The sequence below is a fragment of the Pinus tabuliformis genome, chromosome X (genome assembly GCF_031772625.1).
Source record: "Pinus tabuliformis cultivar Carrire ecotype Pingquan chromosome X, CPIR1, whole genome shotgun sequence".
Lineage (NCBI taxonomy): Eukaryota > Viridiplantae > Streptophyta > Pinopsida > Pinales > Pinaceae > Pinus > Pinus tabuliformis.
This window is the reverse complement of record NC_142308.1, coordinates 712,946,204-712,968,291: the sequence shown is the minus strand read 5'-3', so window position 1 is coordinate 712,968,291 and position 22,088 is coordinate 712,946,204. Positions and strand designations below refer to the sequence as shown.

Sequence of the window (22,088 nt, the reverse complement as noted above, 5' to 3'; positions counted from 1 at the left end):
AGGGAAGCAACACGTGGCAAGAGAGGAATTACGTTGGAGGAGGTGAGCCTAGGGATTGAGAGAGGCAAAGGCTATAAAGGAGAGAGAAGCCCCTCTCATTTGGATCTTTTTGTTATGAGCATTTGTGATAGTCATTTCGACTTAGAGCATGCTCGCTATTTAGCTAGTCTGCAGCACTGTTTAGTGCATTGAGTGTCTCCGTTCTAAGATCTCACCCTTAGCCCTGGGGGACTTCGAGTGCCTGTTCAGGTAAGATATTTCCATTGACATTTCAGCAGTATTTCCATCAGCATTTCAACAGCAGTTTCATCAACGTTTTAGAGGACTGCGCAGCACTGAGAGGGGTGACGCAGTTCTTTCTGGCAGGAGTTTTGGGTTGAGGGTTTGCAGCAGGATTTATGGTGAGAGTTAGAGCAGGGGATCATCCCTTGCATATTGGAGCGTTTTGGCAGAGGTTTCAGGCAGATTTCTGGAGGGTTTCATTCAGTGGCAGCACAAAGCATTGAGGGACTACACAGAAACCCAAGGGGGTGATTTTCGGGGGTCGGCCATTTCAGAAAAGCTTTCTGGGTTTTTCTGGGTTTCTTGAGTAGAGTCTGATTCCAGAGTTTCAGCATTTTCTGAGGAGCGGAGTGGCCCCAAATCCTCATTTGATTTCTAGCAGCAGCAGTAGCACGACAGTTCTCCAGCAGCTTGGACACAGTTCAGAGAGAGGCCATTCCTTTGCTATTCTGAGTGTATTTATTCACTTGCCTTGTGCAAGTCGAGGTGCCATCTTTCTGATCACCTCCTATACTCATTCTATTACTCAGTATAATAAAACGGCTCAACGTTTCTCTCTGCATTTCTTGAGTATCTGCTTATGGTTATATTGTTATATGGTGCACCATTGTTATTTTATCTCTTTGAGCATTCTCGACTGTTATACCACTTATGTGTTTTCTCCTATACTCTTAGACAGAGTTTTTCTCCTATACTCTTAGACAGAGTCTGGAAAGGGCCAGGTAGCCTCCGGATCTCATACTCTTTTCAGAGGCGACATCTCTGGTAAATGCCCTCCCAATCCATCTCTGGTTGGAGTTTGCTTGTGTTTGAAGAATATTCATGATAAGGGATATTACAGAGGGATCGGGATATCCCTAAGACAACTTTTCAGTGCTACTATGGGCACTTCGAATTCTTGGTCATGCCATTTGGGCTGACCAACGCTCCGGCCACCTTCTAGTCATGCATGAACCATGTCTTCCGAGGAAAGTTGAGGAGGTTTGTGCTAGTTTTCTTCGATAACATTCTGATTTACAATCGGACATGGGAGGAGCACCTCCAACACTTGGAGGAGGTACTACGCATTCTGGAAGAGTAGCAGTTTAATGCCAAGCTCTCCAATTATGAGTTTGGGTTGACAAAGATGCTCTACCTAAGGCATATCATTGGTGTTGATGGGGTAAAGGTCCATGTAGAGAAGATTCGAGCCATCCGGGATTGGCCAGTACCCCGAGATGTGATTGCGCTAAGGGGCTTCTTGGGCATTTGCACCTATTACAAGAAGTTTGTCAAGGGGTTCTTACAGTTGGCAACACCCTTGACCGACTTGACCAAGAGAGGGGCTTCCGCATGGACCAATGGGGCACCGGTTGCCTTCGACCACCTTAAGGAGGTGATGAGCAGTTGCCTGGTTTTGGCAATTCTGGATTTTTCCCAACCATTCACTGTGGAGTGTGATGCATCCGCGGTAGGAGTTGGAGCAGTATGGTCATAGGAGGGGCATCCCATTGCCTTTGAGAGTCAGAAGCTCCTACCACATGAGCTGTCATATTCCATATATGACAAAGAGATGCTGGCCATCATGCATACATTGGCCAAATTCTGTCAGTGCTTGGTGGCCAACAGGGTTTGAGTGAAGACTGCTCACAACAGTCTTTGGCACTTCATGGGGCAGCAGGGCCTCAAAGACAGGCAGCAGAGATGGGTTAGCAAGGTGCAAGCTATGACTTTGATATAGAGTATGTGCGGGGAAAGCACAATGTGGTGGCCGATGCTCTATCTCGGAGACCAACTAGGTTATCCCTCATGAGCATCTGCCATGATTGGAAGGCCCAGTTGTTGGTGGAGTACTCCAAGGACAGGAGGGCATGCGAGGTATTGGAGGGTACCTATGCAAATGAGCATTACCGAGTGATGCATGAGGTTAGCTATTACTGATCCAGGTGGATCTTCAGACAGTGGCATGGAAAAAGGCTCAAAATTCAAAGTGGCAAAAAGGCAATTATCTTGACATCAGATCGAAGTGCTCATCGCCCTAATTCCAACGATGCAAACAACGCTCCAATCCGAGTCCGAATGAAGGAGATAGAAGCAGTCAAAGTTCTGGGTTGACTTGCAAGAAACAGAGGAAAATGAAAGTCCAAGGATGCTCCTGGAAATAGTCCCATTGTGTAGATCTTTTCATTCTGAATCTACTGCAACTTGAATGGGCTAAAATGGACTTCGGATGATGAAGTTATCGCAAAAAGAAGTTTGCCTTTGTTCCTTTGAAAAAGGAGGCATTTCTTCTAAAAATGGGTTTAAAGCCTTCTAAAGGAAAATCGCAATCGGAAGGGTTCAAAGGGCAGACTTAAGGCCAGGCGGAAGGAACCCCCGATCAGCGATCTCCGACTTATCGCAATCGGGGGTAGGCTATATGCGATATCGAGACTTAAGACCAGGCGACATGTGACTGGGCGATATGTGATATGCGATGGAGCGATTGCCGATATCGGCGTCGACATATGCCATATGGAAGAACCCCTGGGCCATAGCGATTGTGATATGCCGACAACAATATTGTGATGGGGCCGATAGCGATACGCCGATATCAGCAATATCAGCAATCGGCGATCGGTGATCCTCGCAACAAGGGACGTTGCGATTTGCGATAAGTGCAGACCCGACAGGAGAATAGGGGAGATTGGATATAATTTGAGTTCTGGCTTTTAAGCTTTGCGGTCGGATTTTCTTGTGTTTCCATGTATTGTTTGTTTGAACGAAAAAAGGGCTATTTTCGGGGTTTTGTTGCGAAGAAAGGTTGGACAGTCGGATTAATCACACTCGTCAATCCTTTCGTTTGAACAGCTTTTATTATTAAACAAATAGCTTCCCCGCTTTAAGCGGCCTTGTAAAAGAAAAATGTTATAAAGCACGATGAACGAAGAAAAGTGCAGGAAGGGGGGAGAGGACAGTGCACGTGGTTCGAGGCAGGAGCTTGCAGGAGGGGCAAAAGTTCATTTTGTCAAACTTTGACGAATTTTATATGGTTTCAGCCCTTATCGACACCACGAACGCAATGGCGCTATCCATTTCTCCATCTGAGTTCTGCATTTTTCAGCCATCTTTCAAAATGGAGGTATAAGACTCCTTAAAACAATATCCAGTGTTATCTGAATTTCTGGATGTTTTTCCAAAGGATCTACTAGGATTACCTCATAAAAGAGAGTTGGATCTCACAATAGAATTGAAACTTGGTACAGAACCAATCTCTAAAACACCTTACAGAATGCAAACTCTAGAACTTCAAGAATTACAAATTTAGTTGAAGGAACTATTGGATATAGGACACATTCGACCCAGTATTTTACCTTGGGGTGCTCCTGTAATTTTTGTCAAGAAAAATGATGGTTCCTTGTGGCTATGCATAGAATATCGAGACCTAAAGCGAGCTATAGTAAAGAAATGGTATCCAATGCCTCGAATTGATGACCTCTTAAACCAAATGAAAGGAGCTTCTGTCTTTTCAAAAATCGATTTACGATCAGGCTATCATCAATTAAGAATTAAGGAAAGTGATATCTCTAAGACTGCATTGCGAACACGTTTGGGCATTATGAGTTCACTGTGGTAACATTTGGTTGACCAATGCACTAGCAGTATTCATGAACCTTATGAACAAGGTTTTCCACAAATATCTTGATCAATTTGTACAAGTCTTCTTAGATGATATTCTCTTCTACTCCAAAAATGAGAAAGAGCATGAAGAACATTTGCGGATAGCATTATCTTGCCTCAGAGAACGCCAATTATATGGAAAGTTATCCAAGTGTTCTTTCTTTTAAAAGAAGATTCATTACTTGGGTCATATCATATTTGGTGAATGAATCTCAGTAGATCCTGAGAAGGTAAAGGCAATCATGGAATGGCCAATACCGAAAAATGACATGAAGTGCGAAACTTTATGGGTTTTGCTAGCTACTATCGAAGGTTTGTAGAAGGGTTCTCCAAAATTGCAAAGCCTATCAAAACTCTCCATCGTAAAGGAGTTGGGTATGAATGGATTGAAGAATGTCATAAAGCATTCTCTGAACTTAAAAGATTGTTGACCAATGCACCAATCTTCCGAGTACCTGATATGGACAAATATTTAACTGTGTGTACTGATGCATCCAAGCAAGGATTAGGTGCAATATTAATGCAGAGGTGCAATATTAATGCAGGACAGAGGAATAATAACATATGCCTCAAGGAAGTTAAAGCCTCATGAAGAACTCTACGCCACGCACGATTTAGTTTTAAAGATATGGAAACATTATCTAGTAGGGAGAAGCTTTATGCTCAAAAGCGACCATCAAAGTTTACAATATTTGTTTACTCAAAGGGACTTGAACACTAGGCAAAGACGATGGAGTGAATTTCTAAGTGAGTATGACTTTGGAATTTCATACATTAAAGGAAAAGAGAATGTAGTGGAATATGCATTAAGTAGAAGACCTTGGATATTTTCCCTCATACCTATCAAGGTAGACTTGAAGAAGCAAGTACTAGAACATCTCTTGAGAGATAGTTGGTATTTAAAAGTTAGAACTGGGCTCGATAGTAAAAATCCAAAGGAACCTAAGTTTGAGGGATATGAATTAGAAGATGATGGAATTTTACGATTCCATGGGAGGATGTACATTCTTGATAATGGGGATCTCTGAAACACCATCCTTAAGGAAGCCCACAGAACATTGTATTGTGCACATCCTAGGGTAAAGAAAATGTATGATGATACAAAGAAACTATTCTTTTGGGTAGGCATGAAATGCGATATTTTCCACTTCGTTGCAAAATGTCAATGTCAACAAGTGAAGGTTGACCATCATCATCCAGCGTGTCTCCTACAACCTCACGACATTCCTATGATCAAATGGGAGTTAATTTGCATGCATTTTATCATTGGGCTACCTCTTACTCCACAAAGGCATAATGCCATTCTGGTTGTGGTGGATAAATTAACAAAAAGCACCCACTTCATTCCCGTAAGAGATACTTACAAAGTTGCTAACGTAGCTCCGATATTTATAAATGAAATTATCATATTTCATGGAGTACCTAAGAAAATCATATCAAATAGACATCCATGATTTACTTCAAGATTTTGGACTTGTATGCAATCAGCCTTAGGAACTCAATTAAATTTAAGTACAACTTATCATCTTGAGACCGATGAACAAGCAGAAAGAGTTAACCAAGTACTAGAAGATATGTTAAAGATGTATGTTATGGACCAACAGACACGCTGGGAAAAATACTTACCTTAGTTGAATTTGCATATAATAACAGTTACCACAGTTCAATCGGGACGCCTCCATTTGAAGTATTGTACAACATACCTTGTAGAACACCATTGAGTTGGGACACGTTAGAAGATCGGGTAATAGTGGGACCGGAATTAATTCAAGAGATGGAAAAACTAGTGAAACAAATTAGGCAACGATGGAAAGAGGTACAAGATAGACAAAAGAGTTATGCTGATACTCATAACACAGATAGGAACTATGAAGTAGGAGATCAGGTTTTCGTCTGCATCAGACCAAATAAAAGTGTTATTTGGTTTGGAAAATGAACAGAGTTATCACCCCAATTTATTGGGCCATTCAAAGTCCTGGAAAAAGTTGAACCCGTCATCTATCATCTTGCACTGCCACCCCACTAGAATAAAGTTCATAACGTATTTCATATATTTGTATTAAGACATTACATAGCTAACAAATATCATAACTTTCAATGGAAAGAATTGCAGGTATCAAACGAGGGAACCATTTCGGTTGAACCATTATGTATACTAGAACATAGAGTTCAACAACTGTAGAATCGCCTAGTAAACCAAGTTAAGGTCCAGTGGGCAAGTATAACCCTATCTCGACTACCTGGGAAGATACAACCATCATATGTTGGAAATAACCCAACTTGTGTTGACTTTGAGGAATTTATAACCTTATTTTGTATATATTTACTTTATTTTTGAGTTGGATACTTAAGACTATTATTTTGGATTATCACATATAAAAATGAATTTTTATTTTGCTAGTACATGGTATATGTTATTTACTTAACTTAGTTGGTACATGGATACCAATACAAAATATGTAATTCAATTCACATTGTTGGAATATAGATACCAATATAGTATTTAATTAACCTTACTATGAAATCTAAATTATGAATTATGTTATGGATGAGATAACTAATTTTATTTTATTCCTGCGTATCAACAGGATTGATGAGGTGGAAATAAAGGAATGACTACATTTTCATATGAAAGATAACTTACTGATATATGGACTAGATATGGCCAAGTATGTTATATCATAGACAACAACATATATAAATTACACGGAAACTGGTATTTAAATATAAATTGTTTTGAATATATTGATGCATATGTTATAATATATGAACAAGTGTTTACATTGTAGATAGCATCATTACCAAATGACCACGTGATGACAAAAGCTCCAAGAACAATTAAAGCTCAATAAGATTCTATGATAGGGTGTTCCCTGGTCTTGAAGGAGGGGTGGAGGTATTTCCCACCATTTATCCTCCAAAACCTAGAGTCATGGGAGGACTGTGCGAGTCACGCTCCCCTAGACATATGATGATGATTGTCGGATGCCCACTGGGAAATCAGGTCGATATAGTCGACAATGTCATCCTTAGAACTTATAAATGGTTAGATCAGTATACTTGATGCCATGGCATACTCCAATAGAAGACAGATAGGATGGGAGCGGAAGAGATTAGGAAGGATAGGGTGATTCTAGAATAGCTTAGGAGCCTGACAAAGACAAGGTATGACTATTAATCTTGTAAAACTATAAATGTTCAAAATTCAAATTTTAAATACCCTCCCATTAACAAAAAAATTCAATTATAAAACACAATTCTTACGTGATTAATCATTATAGTAATCACTAAATAATTACACTTTGACATACAATATAAACCCTAACTTCGAGACGAAGTTTAAGGGGGGGTGTATGTAATGACCCACCTATAATTTACAAACAAAATGTGAATATTAGCACACATACGACACATGCATATGATAGCTACATGTGCATGTATCGTATGCATTGCATTAGTATATGTGCTAACCATTTATGAAAAGTCCAATGAATGAATTATTGACATACTAAGTAAATACCTAGACTCACCAGAATATAATAAGCGTATTAAGGTGGATGACTTGCTATATATATACCACCATAATTAACATATTATTGAGAATAAAAGTAAATTCAAAGTATTTTACAAAATAAAAGGGTAACTATAATATTATTAATTATGTTAACTAAATATTGTATTAATTATTGATATTATTAATTATATTAATGAAATTTTATATTAAATAAAATTCAAAGGAATTAAAAGAAATAATTATTAATTAAAAGATAATAAAACATAAAAGGACCCTATGCAAACTTTACCAAAACCATATTATGAACACAATATAAGGCACGTAACATATATGGTCTATAAATATTATGAGAGTTTAAAAGAGAATGTTGTCAACCACAGACGCACGTGGCAGATGCATGTTCAGCCGTAAGCCCGAGCTTATCACTTAACCCTTCGCTAGAGGAATTGGGAACAGAAAAATCATTGCCCCAAAATAGATAAGGGTCCTATATAACAAAAGGGAGTTTTCTTTCAAAGGGGAGCTTGGCTTGGAGAAGGTAGTGCAAGAAGGATTTACAGTGAAGAACTACAGTTAGAGTAGCCTTAATTTTACTTTAAGTTTTTGGGCACGGGGACCAAATTACTTCAAATTTGAAGTATTTTGGAGTTGAGTACCAAGATTCTGCCCATTTTGGCAGGGAGGTGTTAGTTTTTTGGTAACAAGAGCGAATTTGGAGCGGAAACATCCCGGGATTGACCTCAACAAACTATTCTTCTGCAAAATTTCAAATTCTAAACCCTATTACTATCTGCTTAAGAATTCCACAGTTAGGGTATTACAAAACATCTGACATCCGATATTCTTTGAGGATGCGTTAGGGCATCCAAGATAAGAGGGTAACTATGAGGGCTCATCATGCATACTGCGCGCATCCTCCTCCTTAGCTAACTCATGCTCCACCATATGTTTCTCATGTTGAATCACCACTGGTGACTCATCATCGTGAATGTCTCCCATAGGGTCCACTAACTGCGCATCATATGAATCTAGCCTGCTGTCAATGACTCTACATGACTCATGCTCCTCGGAGGCGTCCTCATATGAACCCATGGACTCGTCCAAAGAAGACCCCTCACCCTAAAGGTCAGAAGGAATCTCCACCTACTCTAGCTCTGTCATCTCCTCAGTGTCACTCAAACATGAGTGGTCAAGTCCCCAAGGTCCTTTGCAAATGAAGCAAAGTCCCTTCCTCCTCAGCTCATTCTTGCTGCATGATCCACCAAACCTGTGCAGTCCCTCCCTAGTCAATTGTCTTCTGAAGAGCCCAATGTTTTGCTCAACCAGCGTTTCGACTAGTTCATAAGCAGCAAGTGAGACCAACTTCTTTCTGCTCCAAACAGACAAAAATCGAGACTGCAACTCCCGGCAAATGGCATCACAACCTCTCATACATGATGACAATATGGATTGCATGTGTGCTATGAATATGTTAGGATGATGTTTCCTAATGCTGAAAAGACATTGGAACATCTACAGGATCAAACCATTACACTCTAGATCAAACATGATTTCATATGTCCTAGTCATGGCCATAACTCCTAAAATCTCAGGCTTCTTCCCAAAGGTAGAGCTTGCAATGTTGTCCAAGTCCTGAAAAGTATCTACTATCAGCTTGAAAATCTCCTCAATACAACTCTGGATGCCCTCCCGGCCATCCAGTTACAGAGAAACTCACTTGGCAAGAAAGACTAGTGATATTACCTCACTCACCACTGTTGATCCCGGCTGATCCGGTAACTGAATTGCGAGTTCCCCGACTACTTTTGTGTTACCCCTATATAGGCCTTGCATTAGCCTCTAAGTCACTACGTCAGCCCAACTGAGAATCAATCTGTCTTCAGGAGCTGTAACAACCCATCTCAAATCCCGAACAACATAGCAATATTAGCATGCATGTGAGGCATGCATGTGATAGCTACATATGCATGCATCATATACAATGCACTAGTATAAGTATATATATATATATATACATCGACTATATATCGACTGTTCATGGAGAATGTCTATAAGATAACTGAATTAATTATCAAAGGTGTACTAATAAAACTAAACCCATAAACCTTGTGATTAGACTTGATATTTTATAAAACATAAAATAATATGTAATATTTAAAGTCATCATGGTCTTATACTATTTAAATTAAAGTTCCATCTGTCATAATTAAAATGACTCCATTCGATGTTGTAAAGATCTGATTCTATTAAAGACAGATATCATGACAAAGCAGTCACCGCCTAAAGAAAATCTGATCCTTTCATAGAGGCGGTTAACTGATGCGTAGAGAGGGAGGAACCTCTGCTATAAAGGGGGGGGGTGTTCTATGTCTAAGGAGGAAGGTGGGATTGACTGTGAGTGGAAATCTGAACTGAGGGTTGTTGAAGGACGAAGGAGAGTGCTGTTGAAGGAAGAAGGAGAGGAAATTTATCCATACTGCTTATAATTCGGAAATATGAGCCTTACTTGTTTTGAAGTCTCTGGGCACGGGGGAACGGTATGCTTCGGTTGAGAGGCATACTGGATTGAGTATCCAGGTATACTCGGTTCGGCTGGGTGGTTTGGTCATTCGGTAACGAGAGAAGTTCTGCAGCAGATCATCGCAACAGCCGTAGCAGATCAGGTAAGTACTCCATCAAATCAATTAATACAGTTTCACAGCTTCATTAATCTTTACAGTTTCGGTAAGGACTCTTTAAGTTAGGACAGTCATTACATATGGTATCAGAGCTGGTTCAACTTTCGGACCTGTTAAGTTGTTAAAAGATTTATATTTATTTTCATTTGTAACAGTCATATTAGCACCACCCGGTCTAAGCTCAATAACCACTAGATTTCCAAAAACCTCCTCTGTTACTGTGAAGTCCAAAGCAAGGTCTCTAACATCCCCTTCATAATGCTGAAAGACAACAGAATCCATCATTATATTTTTATCAATAATGTGAAGTACAGCAATAGAAACAGCCGGAAATAATTTAAATCTTCAGAAAACAATCAGTCTTATATGAGTAGGAAGGCAAGGAGAATAGATATATCCCTAATGTAAACAGAAGACGCAATACATTGCAGATGATTTATCAGCAGAATGAGGAAATGCAAGGGGCCAGTCAGCGAAAAGGGCAAAACTGAATATAGAGGATGATGCAATAGGTACTTGCAGTCACAGAGCTACATCCAGATTGATGTGCCAAAAGTTCAATTTCATGATCAGCATTCACGGAATGAACATCAAGGATCTTCTTCACCAGCAACAGAAGATGGACAAACAGAGAAGCAAGTTTATTATGTGAAGTTTGCATCAAATTCAGAAAGTGAAAACTTTGCTACTGAATAGTAAAAGAAAGCCACTGATGCAGAACCAGAAGCTGCTGATACTTCTAAATATGATCAGAAAAGTATTTCATCTTCAGTGTTGAATGAAAATAGTGAAGAAACAGATATAGCTGAAGCCACTGATACAGCCTCAGAAGCTCTTGAAACCCTTGGTGATGAACAGCACAAATTTTCATCTTTTGCTCTAAAGGAATGTGAAGAGACAGACACAACAGAAGCCACTGATACAGAACCAGAAACTGCTGATACTTCTAATAATGAACAGAAAAGTATTCATCTTCAATTTTGAAAGAAAATTATGAAGAGACAGACATAGCTCAAGCTAGTGATACAGCAGCAGAAGTTATTGAGAACTTTTATAGAAATGAAAATGCACTGGTAGAAAAAGAAACAATGTTGATGAAGGAGCCACATAAAGAATTCAACATGACTGCAATCACAAAGCAAAGGACATGATTAGAGATAATCATCAGGATTCAGAAGCAATATTCACTTGTATAAACACAAACTCACTTCTCAACTCAAATTGATGGCAGTATAACCACTATTTAATAGTCCTAATGTCAGTGTTTTAAGTAATCCATAAAAAATTCAGTTACCACAATGCTTCAGATCTACCCTCAGCATCTAAAAAGCTAATCTTTCTTCAAATTTTGTAATAACCAAATGGTACACTTAGCATCAACATTTGCAACTTATAAATTATTCTCCATTGAGTGATCTATGAGACCTCTATCATTTGGATTTCATCTCGAAGTCATTTTTTACTAGTTTGCACAACAGGGAGTGCTATTCAGAAACAGATTGTTCAATGCTTCAGACTTATCCTCAGGATCCAGAAGGCCGATCTTTCTTCAAATTTTGTAATGACCAAAAGTAAGGTTAGCGACAATGTTTGCAGCTTATAAAATATTATACTTTAAGTGGTCATTTGAATTTCACCCAAAAGACATTTTCTATTAGTCTGCACAACATAGAATGTTGTCCAGAATCAGTTAGTTCTCTGGTTAATTCTTCAATTACAAGAATTTCAAACCGATTCATCAATACTATTCATAACCCATCTCGGCTTCTATGATGTACTCGACCTACCAAGGAGATTCAGCGTCCTAATAGCCCCAAACTCCCGAAGCACAATTCGACCCCCAGCAGCTAAAGACAGGCTCAAATTATTCTTACCGACCAGTGTACCCGGCCTCAGAAAAATACCCAAATTGGCCCTCAGGAAAATCACAAAATAAACTCCTATTCGATCATCTGGGAGATGTTATATCTCGGCCTATGTGGAAGGAATCCTTTGTTTGACGGTGGAGAGAATATCAGCTTGCAGGACAGTAAACAGACAGCGACAACCTGAGGGGATAATAGACGGTTTTGGGGACAGCGTAAATAACATGTCTGCCGGAGAGCAATTATACATTAAAGGTTTGCAAAAGCCAGTAGCCACGTTGCTCACACACCGTTTCTAAACATCTGACGCGTCGAAACTCATTTCTTAGGGGGCGTCGGTGGCAAACGATGATATTAATTGCTTAAACCTTCGACGTATGTTAACCACCGGCGGATAAAGGAGTATGCGGTGGTGTAACGGTGGAACGCTCTCGGGCCTTCACCGATAGAAATCGGGCGTTATATAAACAGCTGTAAATTGGGATTCGAGTACAAGTTACAAAGATATATATACAGAGTATGTTCGCAATGATATAAGAGAGAAGGGAGGGATCCGCGTGAAACATTCGTTCGTTCTGTAACTGCTAGTCGTGACGGTGGTCACGGCCTGGAATGCGTGTATTATTATCACATGCTTTATAAACTCTGACCCATGTGAATTTTAAAAGGATTGCCTGCATACGAAACCTCCAGCTCCTTTTCTCTTAAAAGTGTTGTTTTGTATACGTTGCGGTTCACATTGAGGCTCGCATGGTTCGTATTTACTCTGTGGAACGCTTTACTTTTGAGGCTCGCTCTATACTCTATATTCAGAACACAGTACCCTCGATGACTATGATCTATGATCTATGATCGCAAATAGAGACAAAGTAAGGTATAGAGACGAGGCCGCAATTTGGGGCAACCTCGGAGTTGCAAAGGAGCTGAAACCGAGTCCCAATAATACCTGAGGGTTGAATTGACTTCTGGTCACGTATTCAATTGACTGGGAATTTTTCATTGCAGCGATTGGGTGCATACAAATATATGATTTTATTGTATGGCTGAATTGTTGATATGCAGAGGGCAGATTTGATAGCTCGAGTCAGACAGTTTAAGAATTGATCTGAGTAGAATTACTATGCACTGTAGTGAAAAAAATCCGAGGTTTCTCAGATAGATCAGGATCATCGACATATATTTTGATGGGGCGTTACGTCCTTGTTGTGATAGTCAAGACCTGTGAGAGTTCAAAAATGGGACTTTGTATCACAACTGTTCGAATCTGGTCATGTGGTTTTGCTACATCATGTCGTGAATCTGCAACCCCGCGGGATCGACCCAGGTTCTGCGGTACCCAACGTATTGTATATTATAATAATTTTCCTGCGGTACCCATGTGTTGTATATTATAATAATTTGCTAACCTTTGTTTTGTTCCATGTTTCGACGGTGGTTATGTTATTCACGTTATCTCGTATGGGTGTCGGAAAAGTAATAATATGGTATTATATTATGAATTTTCTTTTTTTTCTTACAATCATAATATCATTCTCATAACATAAGAATCATTCTCATAAGAACCTCGGGTGGTGAGAGTTCAAACTATGGGACGAGCCATTACAGAAAAAGGGTTGACTTCTAATTGTAAGGGACGAATCCGGATCTGCTTTATTGGGCCGAAACTAAGGTTATTGTAGCAAAACTCCTTCAGTTTAAATTCACAACAAGCTAGGCTCCATAGAGAGCAAAAAGATAGTTCAGCTTTCGAGAGTAAGACAACTCCAAAGAATAGTTGTAGTGTCAATCATTTCTGCTTGATGCCCCGGAAACTGAGTAAGCATACAACCTTTACAGGAATCTGAAGCAGTCCAGTCTCAGGGAATAAATCTGAAACTAACTGGGCTTGGTTCTCCAATTTCAAGTTTACCAAAGGATATGAAGTCAAATATCCAGGAAAAGTCTGTGGAATATAGTGCAAACGTAGAAGGCAATGACATTAACAATTTTCCTGGTCGTGAAGATAAAGCTTCTGAAGGAGCAAATGTGACAGATGCTGACACTACAAGGCAACAAGAAATGGTTGATAGCAAGTCTAACAGTGAAGGTTTCAGTGTGCATCAATGAAGAAGTGCTCCAAAATGCGCACACGAAGACAAAGACTGAAGAAAATAGTTCTCATTTAGAATCTTATGGTGTTGATCCTCAAGCAGGAGTTAAGTTAGAGCCTATGACAGAATTAGATACCCGTAAAAGTGGATTCTAATATTGAGCAAGTTGGTGGGAATTCCACACTGGGTAAGAAGATACAAGACATGCAAGAGAAATCAACTGAAGACGATGAAAGCATTGATAATCAATATCAGCAACAAAAGACCGAAAGTTCAGATGGAAGTGGAGTGCATGCAGATGAACAGGACAAAGGGAAGGAAAACACTGTGGAAATGGATATAATTGAGCCCTCATATATTATCTTAGATACACAAATTGCTTCTGATGAATTGATAAAAGAAAGTAGTTTGCAGAAGAGTCTTCTTCAGGAAGTTGAACAAGAGACAGAACAAGCAGAGGATTTATCAAAATTTGATCAAAGAACTGATTGTCAATGCACTTAGGCTAGAAGTCAGTAGAAAATTGGGGATATCCCATATCAAGGCATTGCAGCTTGATCTGGAGGAAGACTTGTCAAAAGTGGCTGATACAGTTGCATTAGCAGTAAAGCAAGATAGTCAGAGGTCTGGTAAAGCAAGGCCACATGAAACAGAAAATCTCAAAGACCTGAAAAATTGTGCAGAGAATGAAAGAACTTTGCAACCAGTTTTCTTTATGGTCACAGGGGAGAAGGATTTGTTCGATGCTGGAAATGATGTGGACCAGTCAGTGCCTCGTTCTGAATATAAAACAGGCAAAGCAAAAGGAATTTTGAGTAGAAAAGAGATTGGATATAAGTTTGATGATCCGAGAGAGACTTACAAACAACAGGAACCAATGCATGATGAAAAGCACCAAAATAAACATGCCAGAAGTATTGAGAAAAACAAGGAATTGATGGTCGAGCCATGGTGGGAGCAATGACAGCTGCGTTTGGTGCAACAGCAGCACTTGCAAGCCACAAGATGAAGCAAAATGGCTTGTTTAAAGGGACTGAGCATGTTGAAGCTTCTATTGACTCTGGCCTTGACTGCAGAAATGGAGGCCAACTAGAGGACACTAATAGGAGTGTTGACAATACTATTGACACTGATGCAAACTGGCCTTTCCTGCCGATAATGATATGGACTCCTTGATGCTGTGAATTCCTTGATAATATGGACTTCCTGATGATGATAATATGGACGAGATTAACTCCTTGAAGAGTTGAACAAAAAGGAGTTGACGTATTCTCTAGAGATAAGTACTTTCTTGAATATTTTGATATTATGCTTTTAATTATTATTAGTCTCTTGTAATTGTAAATTTTGCTTGGATGAGTTCGTTTTATTATTATTTATGCTCCAGTAACACACAAGTGGTAATGATGTTTATATTCTTACAAACTTCTAGATATTCATTTTGTTTAGTCATCCTCCTTTATAATTACTAGGGGACTCACTCCTCAAACTGTCTTCTTCTATCTTGCTTAGAAACCACAAGTTGTTGAATGGTTAGAATCTGCTCTCGCCTTTTATAATCAATGGTGCTCTGTAATGATATATTCTTCACTGTTGGATTGATGCAATTTAGGATCATCTTTAACAATTGTTTGAAGGCTAGTTCTGTTGTTACATGCCTACCTCAAAATGTCTATCTTATCTGAAGTAAAGTCATGAACAAGTACAATCATAGGTGCTGCTGATGATATTCTCGAACCAAATAACATTCTAATCTACTTGCACTGTGATCCAATTATTTATACCAAGTCCAGAGATGTAAATTATACAAAATTGAGAATAGGAATTGTGCTTAAATCGCAGGAGTCAGGTTATTATTTTCCTAGGGTTCTTGATGTTGTAGAGCACAGTGGACTGGCATTAATTTTTTTTTTGTAGCAGGACATGATTATGTGCTTATCTGGTCAACTGACATTGACAAGTGTCTGATGCTCCTAGAGATATTGTCAAGAACGTGCAAACCCTGTTGGCCTTCCAATGGTCATGTTTGCAACGATTACCATATTTTGGAATGTTGATGGAAGCACATGTTCTGCAAATTTTGATGGTTATTCTGTTTCACCGGACTGGTTAGCCCTTTTTCCTCTGTATCGGGTTCAGATTTTGACAGAGGTGTGGGTTCGAAGAATGTCATGTCTATATCTATCGATATTCAAATATTTTCAAGGGCGTTAAAGCCATATCATGCCTTTTTATTCTGCATTTTAATGTTTTGCAACACAGTGGTCAGATATATAATAGAAGGTTAATATCAGGAATATTAGGATGCAAACAGGTTTTATTTCCATTTTGATTTGTTGCATTCAAACAATCTAAAGTGTCGTGTCTCAGCTTTCAATTGAACTCTGATGAACAGTTTTTCCACTATACTTCCAGTTAAATGGTAACAGAACCAGACAATTGAGCTCAAGCGGTTATATATACCATTCACAATTATTCAACCAGGAATACACTACTATTAAACACCGTGTGATGAGGAACTGACTAAGAATTGCAACAGTCATTAACTCATTTATATAGAGGCATAAAAATAACTGGTATAATGCATAGAACTTAAGTTCGGACCCTGGAATGTGCGCTGGCAAAAGATCTGGAAACAGTAGTTTACTTGGCATGAATATCAAGTCCTTGGTAGTAGAACAGTCAATAGGATCGGATACCACGCAACATTCAGACCTATTTAGCAATAAGATAAGTGATGAATACAACCTGAGCAAAGGTTCCGTGAGCATAAATTCAACCTATAGGGCCAAGGTGTTGAAAGAGTACTACCATTTAAACATAGAGCAGTGTTCGGTATATTATTGTTAAAAGAAATGTTGAGTACAAAATATGTTCCCAAAATGTGTTGCATACCATACTTTGAGCTAGGTATTTCAAACAGTTATATATAAAAGAATACACCAAATAACATTATTGTAAAAGAAGGAATTGAGATTTGTCCTTGCTAATGACTGTCCATATGATGCATTTTGTTACCAAGTAAGACAATAACCCTGTTAGTTGTTACTGAGCAAACACATACAGATCAATGAAAGTTTGGAACATAACGATATGTGCTCGTAAGATCAAATATCAAGTGTCAGTTAGCAATTTAAAGTCATGAGTTTTATGCACAAACAATACACGAAAGAATGATTATATTGTAAATATGAAAGCTAATGACATGAATAGATTATGGCAAGGTATGTTATACTTTAGATGACATGTATGAAATATACATAAGCTATGTGTTTTTGAAAATATTAATGCACATGTTATAAATGCATGGACAAGTGTTTATGATTGCAGATAAAATCCGTTACCAAAATGACCACGTGATGACAGAAACTTCAGAACAATTAAGGCCCAAAGAGATTCCATGATAGGGTATTAACCCTGATTCTACTGGGAGGGGTGGAGGTGTTGCCCACCGTTTATCCTCTAAAACCTGGGGTCATGGGAGGATTGTGCGAGTCACGCTCCCCTAGACGTGTGATGATGATTGCCGGATGCCTACTGGGAAATCAGGTCGATATAGTCGACGCTGCCATCCTTAGAGTTTATGCATGGTTAGGTCAGTATAGCTGACGCCATGGCATACTCCAGTAGAGGACGGATAGGATGGGAGCGGAAGAGATTAGGAAGGATAGGATGATTTTAGAATAGCTTGGGAACCTGGTTTGGGCAAGGCATGACTATTAAAATTGGAAATCTATCAGCGTTCAAAATCACAAAGTTTAAAGTGTCCTCACGATCATAAATGAAAATTCAATCACATAATACAATCCTTACATACCTTAAAGGAATTATCAATATACTTTATAAACCCTTAACTTCGGGACGAAGTTCTTTTGAAGGAGGGGTGTATGTAACAACCCATCTCAAATCCCGAACAACATAGCAATATTAGCATGCATGTGAGGCATGCATGTGATAGCTACATATGCATGCATCATATACAATGCACTAGTATATATATATATATATATATACACATCGACTATATATCGACTGTTCATGGAGAATGTCTATAAGATAACTGAATTAATTATCAAAGGTGTACTAATAAAACTAAACCCATAAACCTTATGATTAGACTTGATATTTTATAAAACATAAAATAATATGTAATATTTAAAGTCATCATGGTCTTATACTATTTAAATTAAAGTTCCATCTGTCATAATTAAAATGACTCCATTCGATGTTGTAAAGATCTGATTCTATTAAAGGCAGATATCATGACAAAGCAGTCACCGCCTAAAGAAAATCTGATCCTTTCATAGAGGCGGTTAACTGATGCGTAGAGAGGGAGGAACCTCTGCTATAAAAGGGGGGGTGTTCTATGTCTCAAAGGAGGAGGAAGGTGGGATTGACTGTGAGTGGAAATCTGAACCGGGGGCTGTTGAAGGACGAAGGAGAGTGCTGTTGAAGGAAGAAGGAGAGGAAATTTATCCATACTGCTTATAATTCGGAACTATGAGCCTTACTTGTTTTGAAGTCTCTGGGCACGGGGGAACGGTATGCTTCGGTTGAGAGGCATACTGGATTGAGTATCCAGGTATACTCGGTTCGGCTGGGTGGTTTGGTCATTCGGTAACGAGAGAAGTTCTGCAGCAGATCATCGCAACAGCCGTAGCAGATCAGGTAAGTACTCCATCAAATCAATTAATACAGTTTCACAGCTTCATTAATCTTTACAGTTTCGGTAAGGACTCTTTAAGATAGGAGAGTCATTACGGACTCTTTAAGATAGGAGAGTCATTACAGGAGCCTTTTCCAGCCTCCTGGCTCAGAAACATCACCTCCTTCAACAAATTTGGACCTCTGCACTAGAAGTTGCTGCGTTGCTCTGTGTAGGGCCTGCATGAGCCCTTCCTGCCTTTGCGTCACCCTCTCTGCCCTTTGCGTTGCCTCTTCTATGTGTCTTTTTGCCTCTCTGCTGAGTATTCTTGGCTTCAGAGAAGATTCTCCAGCCAAAACTCTCTTTACCCCTCTCTGCAACAACTCACTAACGAAATTCTCCCGACAGTTGCTCTGCTTCAAAAAATCGAACTTCTGAACTCTTTGTGTGTTCTTCTAAGTGACCCTCAAGCCTCCTTAAATAATCTCCTCATTGACATTCAATGGCCCAGATTAGAAGCTAATCAATGACTAAGATCATTTCTGCTTGATCCTCGTCTTCTTCTAGAAGTTACACCCACAGTTTATCTTAATACCCTTTAATTATTTTATTTTCCTAAGTTTACACTTAGGGTCCTTTAAAAATAATTAATTATTTTAATACAACTGTTTATGGGTGGAATTTCCCAAAACGCTTTTGGGGTTCTTTGAAATACATGTGTCTAAGCCTATTTGCAAAATTTGAGACTTAGAGCACATCTGATGCTACCAAAAATCAACACTCCATCTTCGCGAGGAATGTGCTCTAGCAATGCATCCTACTGAACCATCACTCTTGTTCTGTAACATCTCCCTCTACATTGCTAATGTCTGGCATGTTGTCCACCAACTACTACGCAAATGTTGCATTTGTACCACTGCTAACCCTACCACTATCAACATTGCTTCCATACTGCAACTCCCTCTAAAATTCTACATTCGTTCTGCTGTTGGCACTGCCACTGCCAACTGCAAACTGTTGTTGCCTGGGTAGGATAAACTTGGCTTTCACATCCCACCATCAGGTTTCGGGAGGGGAAGATACAGTTTGAGCATGATGGGAAGTTTGTCATAGTCAGAGTGGCGCAGTGTTAGCATGGTGGCACCCTTCTGAGACTAGCATGGGATCCGGGTACAACAGGATTTGGTGGTTCATCTACCCTCAGGGGTGAGCTGCTTTCTACAGGGGGAGATCATTTAGATATTCCATTGGAATCTGGTGATTCGTTGTTGACGTGAGGATCGTCACTAGCATAGCAAGATGTTCAACAACGAGGAGTGGTTCAGTGGCACATTTGGGACCATGGCATTGGCTAGGCCAACATTTGGAGCAACAGGATATTGCTTGAGGACAAGCAATTTTTGGCAGGAAGGACTGTAATGTTCCTAATTTTTGTGAGTGCAAAATTCACTAAGGAGTTTTGCCAATTTTTGGTGATATTAAATAAAAAGGAGAAAGTATTATTTTGTGGGAGAAAAGTGGAAATTATTATTTTAATGAAGAATGGTGGAAAAGTAATATTTTATTAGTGGAAGGTGGGGACCACCAAGGGAGAGGACAACTGTGTTGTTCAGCACAAGGAATTTCCGAGCGGGAATTCCACCCTCATTTCGGAGAACTTCGAGTGTCTCCCTAACGAAGCAATTTGGGGAGCTCAATTCAGAGTTTCCATTGGGCATATTTGCAAGTTATTTCAACTAGTACGTTTTTCTTCCAGGGTGTAGAAGTAGTTCAAACTGCTTGTGGGGAGATCAATTATGAAGAAGTAGAACACCAAAGGGTTTGCAACGGTTTTCCCCTAATTTAGTCGGAGATTTTGTGGTGATTAGCAGGCTGAGTTGAGAGAATTCTTGGGGCTGAAATTCTACATTTCTGGAAGTGCCCAGGGGTTAGAGGAATAGAGGTTGAGGAGAGATAAAGGTCGGAGATTGGAGGTATTCCTCAGGGAAGAATTTAGCCAAAGTTGGGAGAGATTTCCAGTGGTGGATTTGGGCTAAATTCAGCAGTATTAGTTTTGTGAGGCGTTTTCTGGCCAAATTGGGCAATTTGTAATTATTGGGGGTCACCGAGGATTGGTGGATTCATCCAAAACCCTTTCTGGGTTTTTGTGGGTTTATTGAGAGGAGTCTATGGCTAATTTCACAAAAAAAAATCGGGCAATATTTAGACCTGAAATCCTAATTCTTATAGCAGGGTGAATTGATAGTTAGCTGAGGAGTTTGCACCATTTTATAGGTTCGACTTTGGCTTGGAGATAGGCCAGACCCCTTCTAGGTTTTTGGTGGAGAGCTCAAGATCAATTTGGCGGAATTTAGTGAGCACTTTGGAGGGCTCAAACAGGGGTTTCTTTCAGCCAACAGTTGCAGAATTTCCAGGGCCAGTGCAGAACATTGAGGAGAAGTCTTTCCTCTGCATCTGGGTAGCATCTTTCTCACCTAGGATTGTTTAGCTTGCTTTGGCAAGCCCAGGTGTGCACATTTCATGCATTGTACTCTTCTCCATATATAATAAAATGGCTGAATTTTGATGCAATTTCAGTGTCAATTGTGGGTGTTTGATTGTTGTTTAAATATTTTGGTGTTGTATGGTATTTTACTTTGTTTATCACTACTATTTCCTTTTTGGAACATTACAAAAAGAGACTTGGACTCCCACCAAAAAAAAAAAAAACAGAGGCTTCACTTAATATGAATCGAAGTAAAAAGCAATTCATGAAGACAATGTTGCCAATTTCCTTTCCATTAATTAAATTATCTCAACCAATAAAAGAAATTAAATAACCACAATGGACATTATTCTCCATTGTTAGGCATCTGTTAAAAGTCCTTACCATTGTACCTTCTTTCTACTTTGCTTTAATTTTGCATGACGAAACTTGATCAACTCCTTAGGACTTAAACATATTCCAATAATCCCACTGGCATGATCCTGCAAAGGCAAAATAACCAATTGCAAAATTAGTTTTGTTTCAACATAAAGTAAATGTCCAGCTTTGGTCACGCACTTGACAGGTTTCCTCTATACGTCAGTCACTGATTTTGTAATAGTGACACTGTTAAAGAATGAACGACAGAAATATTATTGGCTCTGCTCAGATGTCTGCACCACTATATACAAGTCTGAAATATTTCTGCAAAAAATAAAGTTGTTTAAACAGAAATATGCATTTGCTTCATTTTATACCAGTGAGCAAGTCAGTCATAATCTTAATACAGTCGCAAGAGGAGTGAAAAAAGAAATTAATCAATCTTTCATTACTCACATCTTGCAATCGACCATTCTGAAAAGAGTCTTCTATTCCTGACAAATCTGCTTTCCACATCCAAAGTCATTAAA

At 39.2% G+C, this 22,088-nt stretch overlaps 1 protein-coding gene across 1 annotated transcript in view; it reads right to left on the bottom strand.

The window, feature by feature from the left end:
* The window catches only part of LOC149141953 (uncharacterized), a 443,876-nt gene that overhangs the window by 296,653 nt on the left and 125,135 nt on the right, over positions 1-22,088 (bottom strand). Inside the window, exons 9-10 of the mRNA XM_089448017.1 lie at positions 22,015-22,061; positions 21,583-21,680 (exon numbers count right to left, since the gene is read on the bottom strand). Of these exons, the coding sequence (XP_089304143.1) occupies positions 21,583-21,680; positions 22,015-22,061 (145 nt within the window). The remainder of the gene's footprint in view (positions 1-21,582; positions 21,681-22,014; positions 22,062-22,088) is intronic.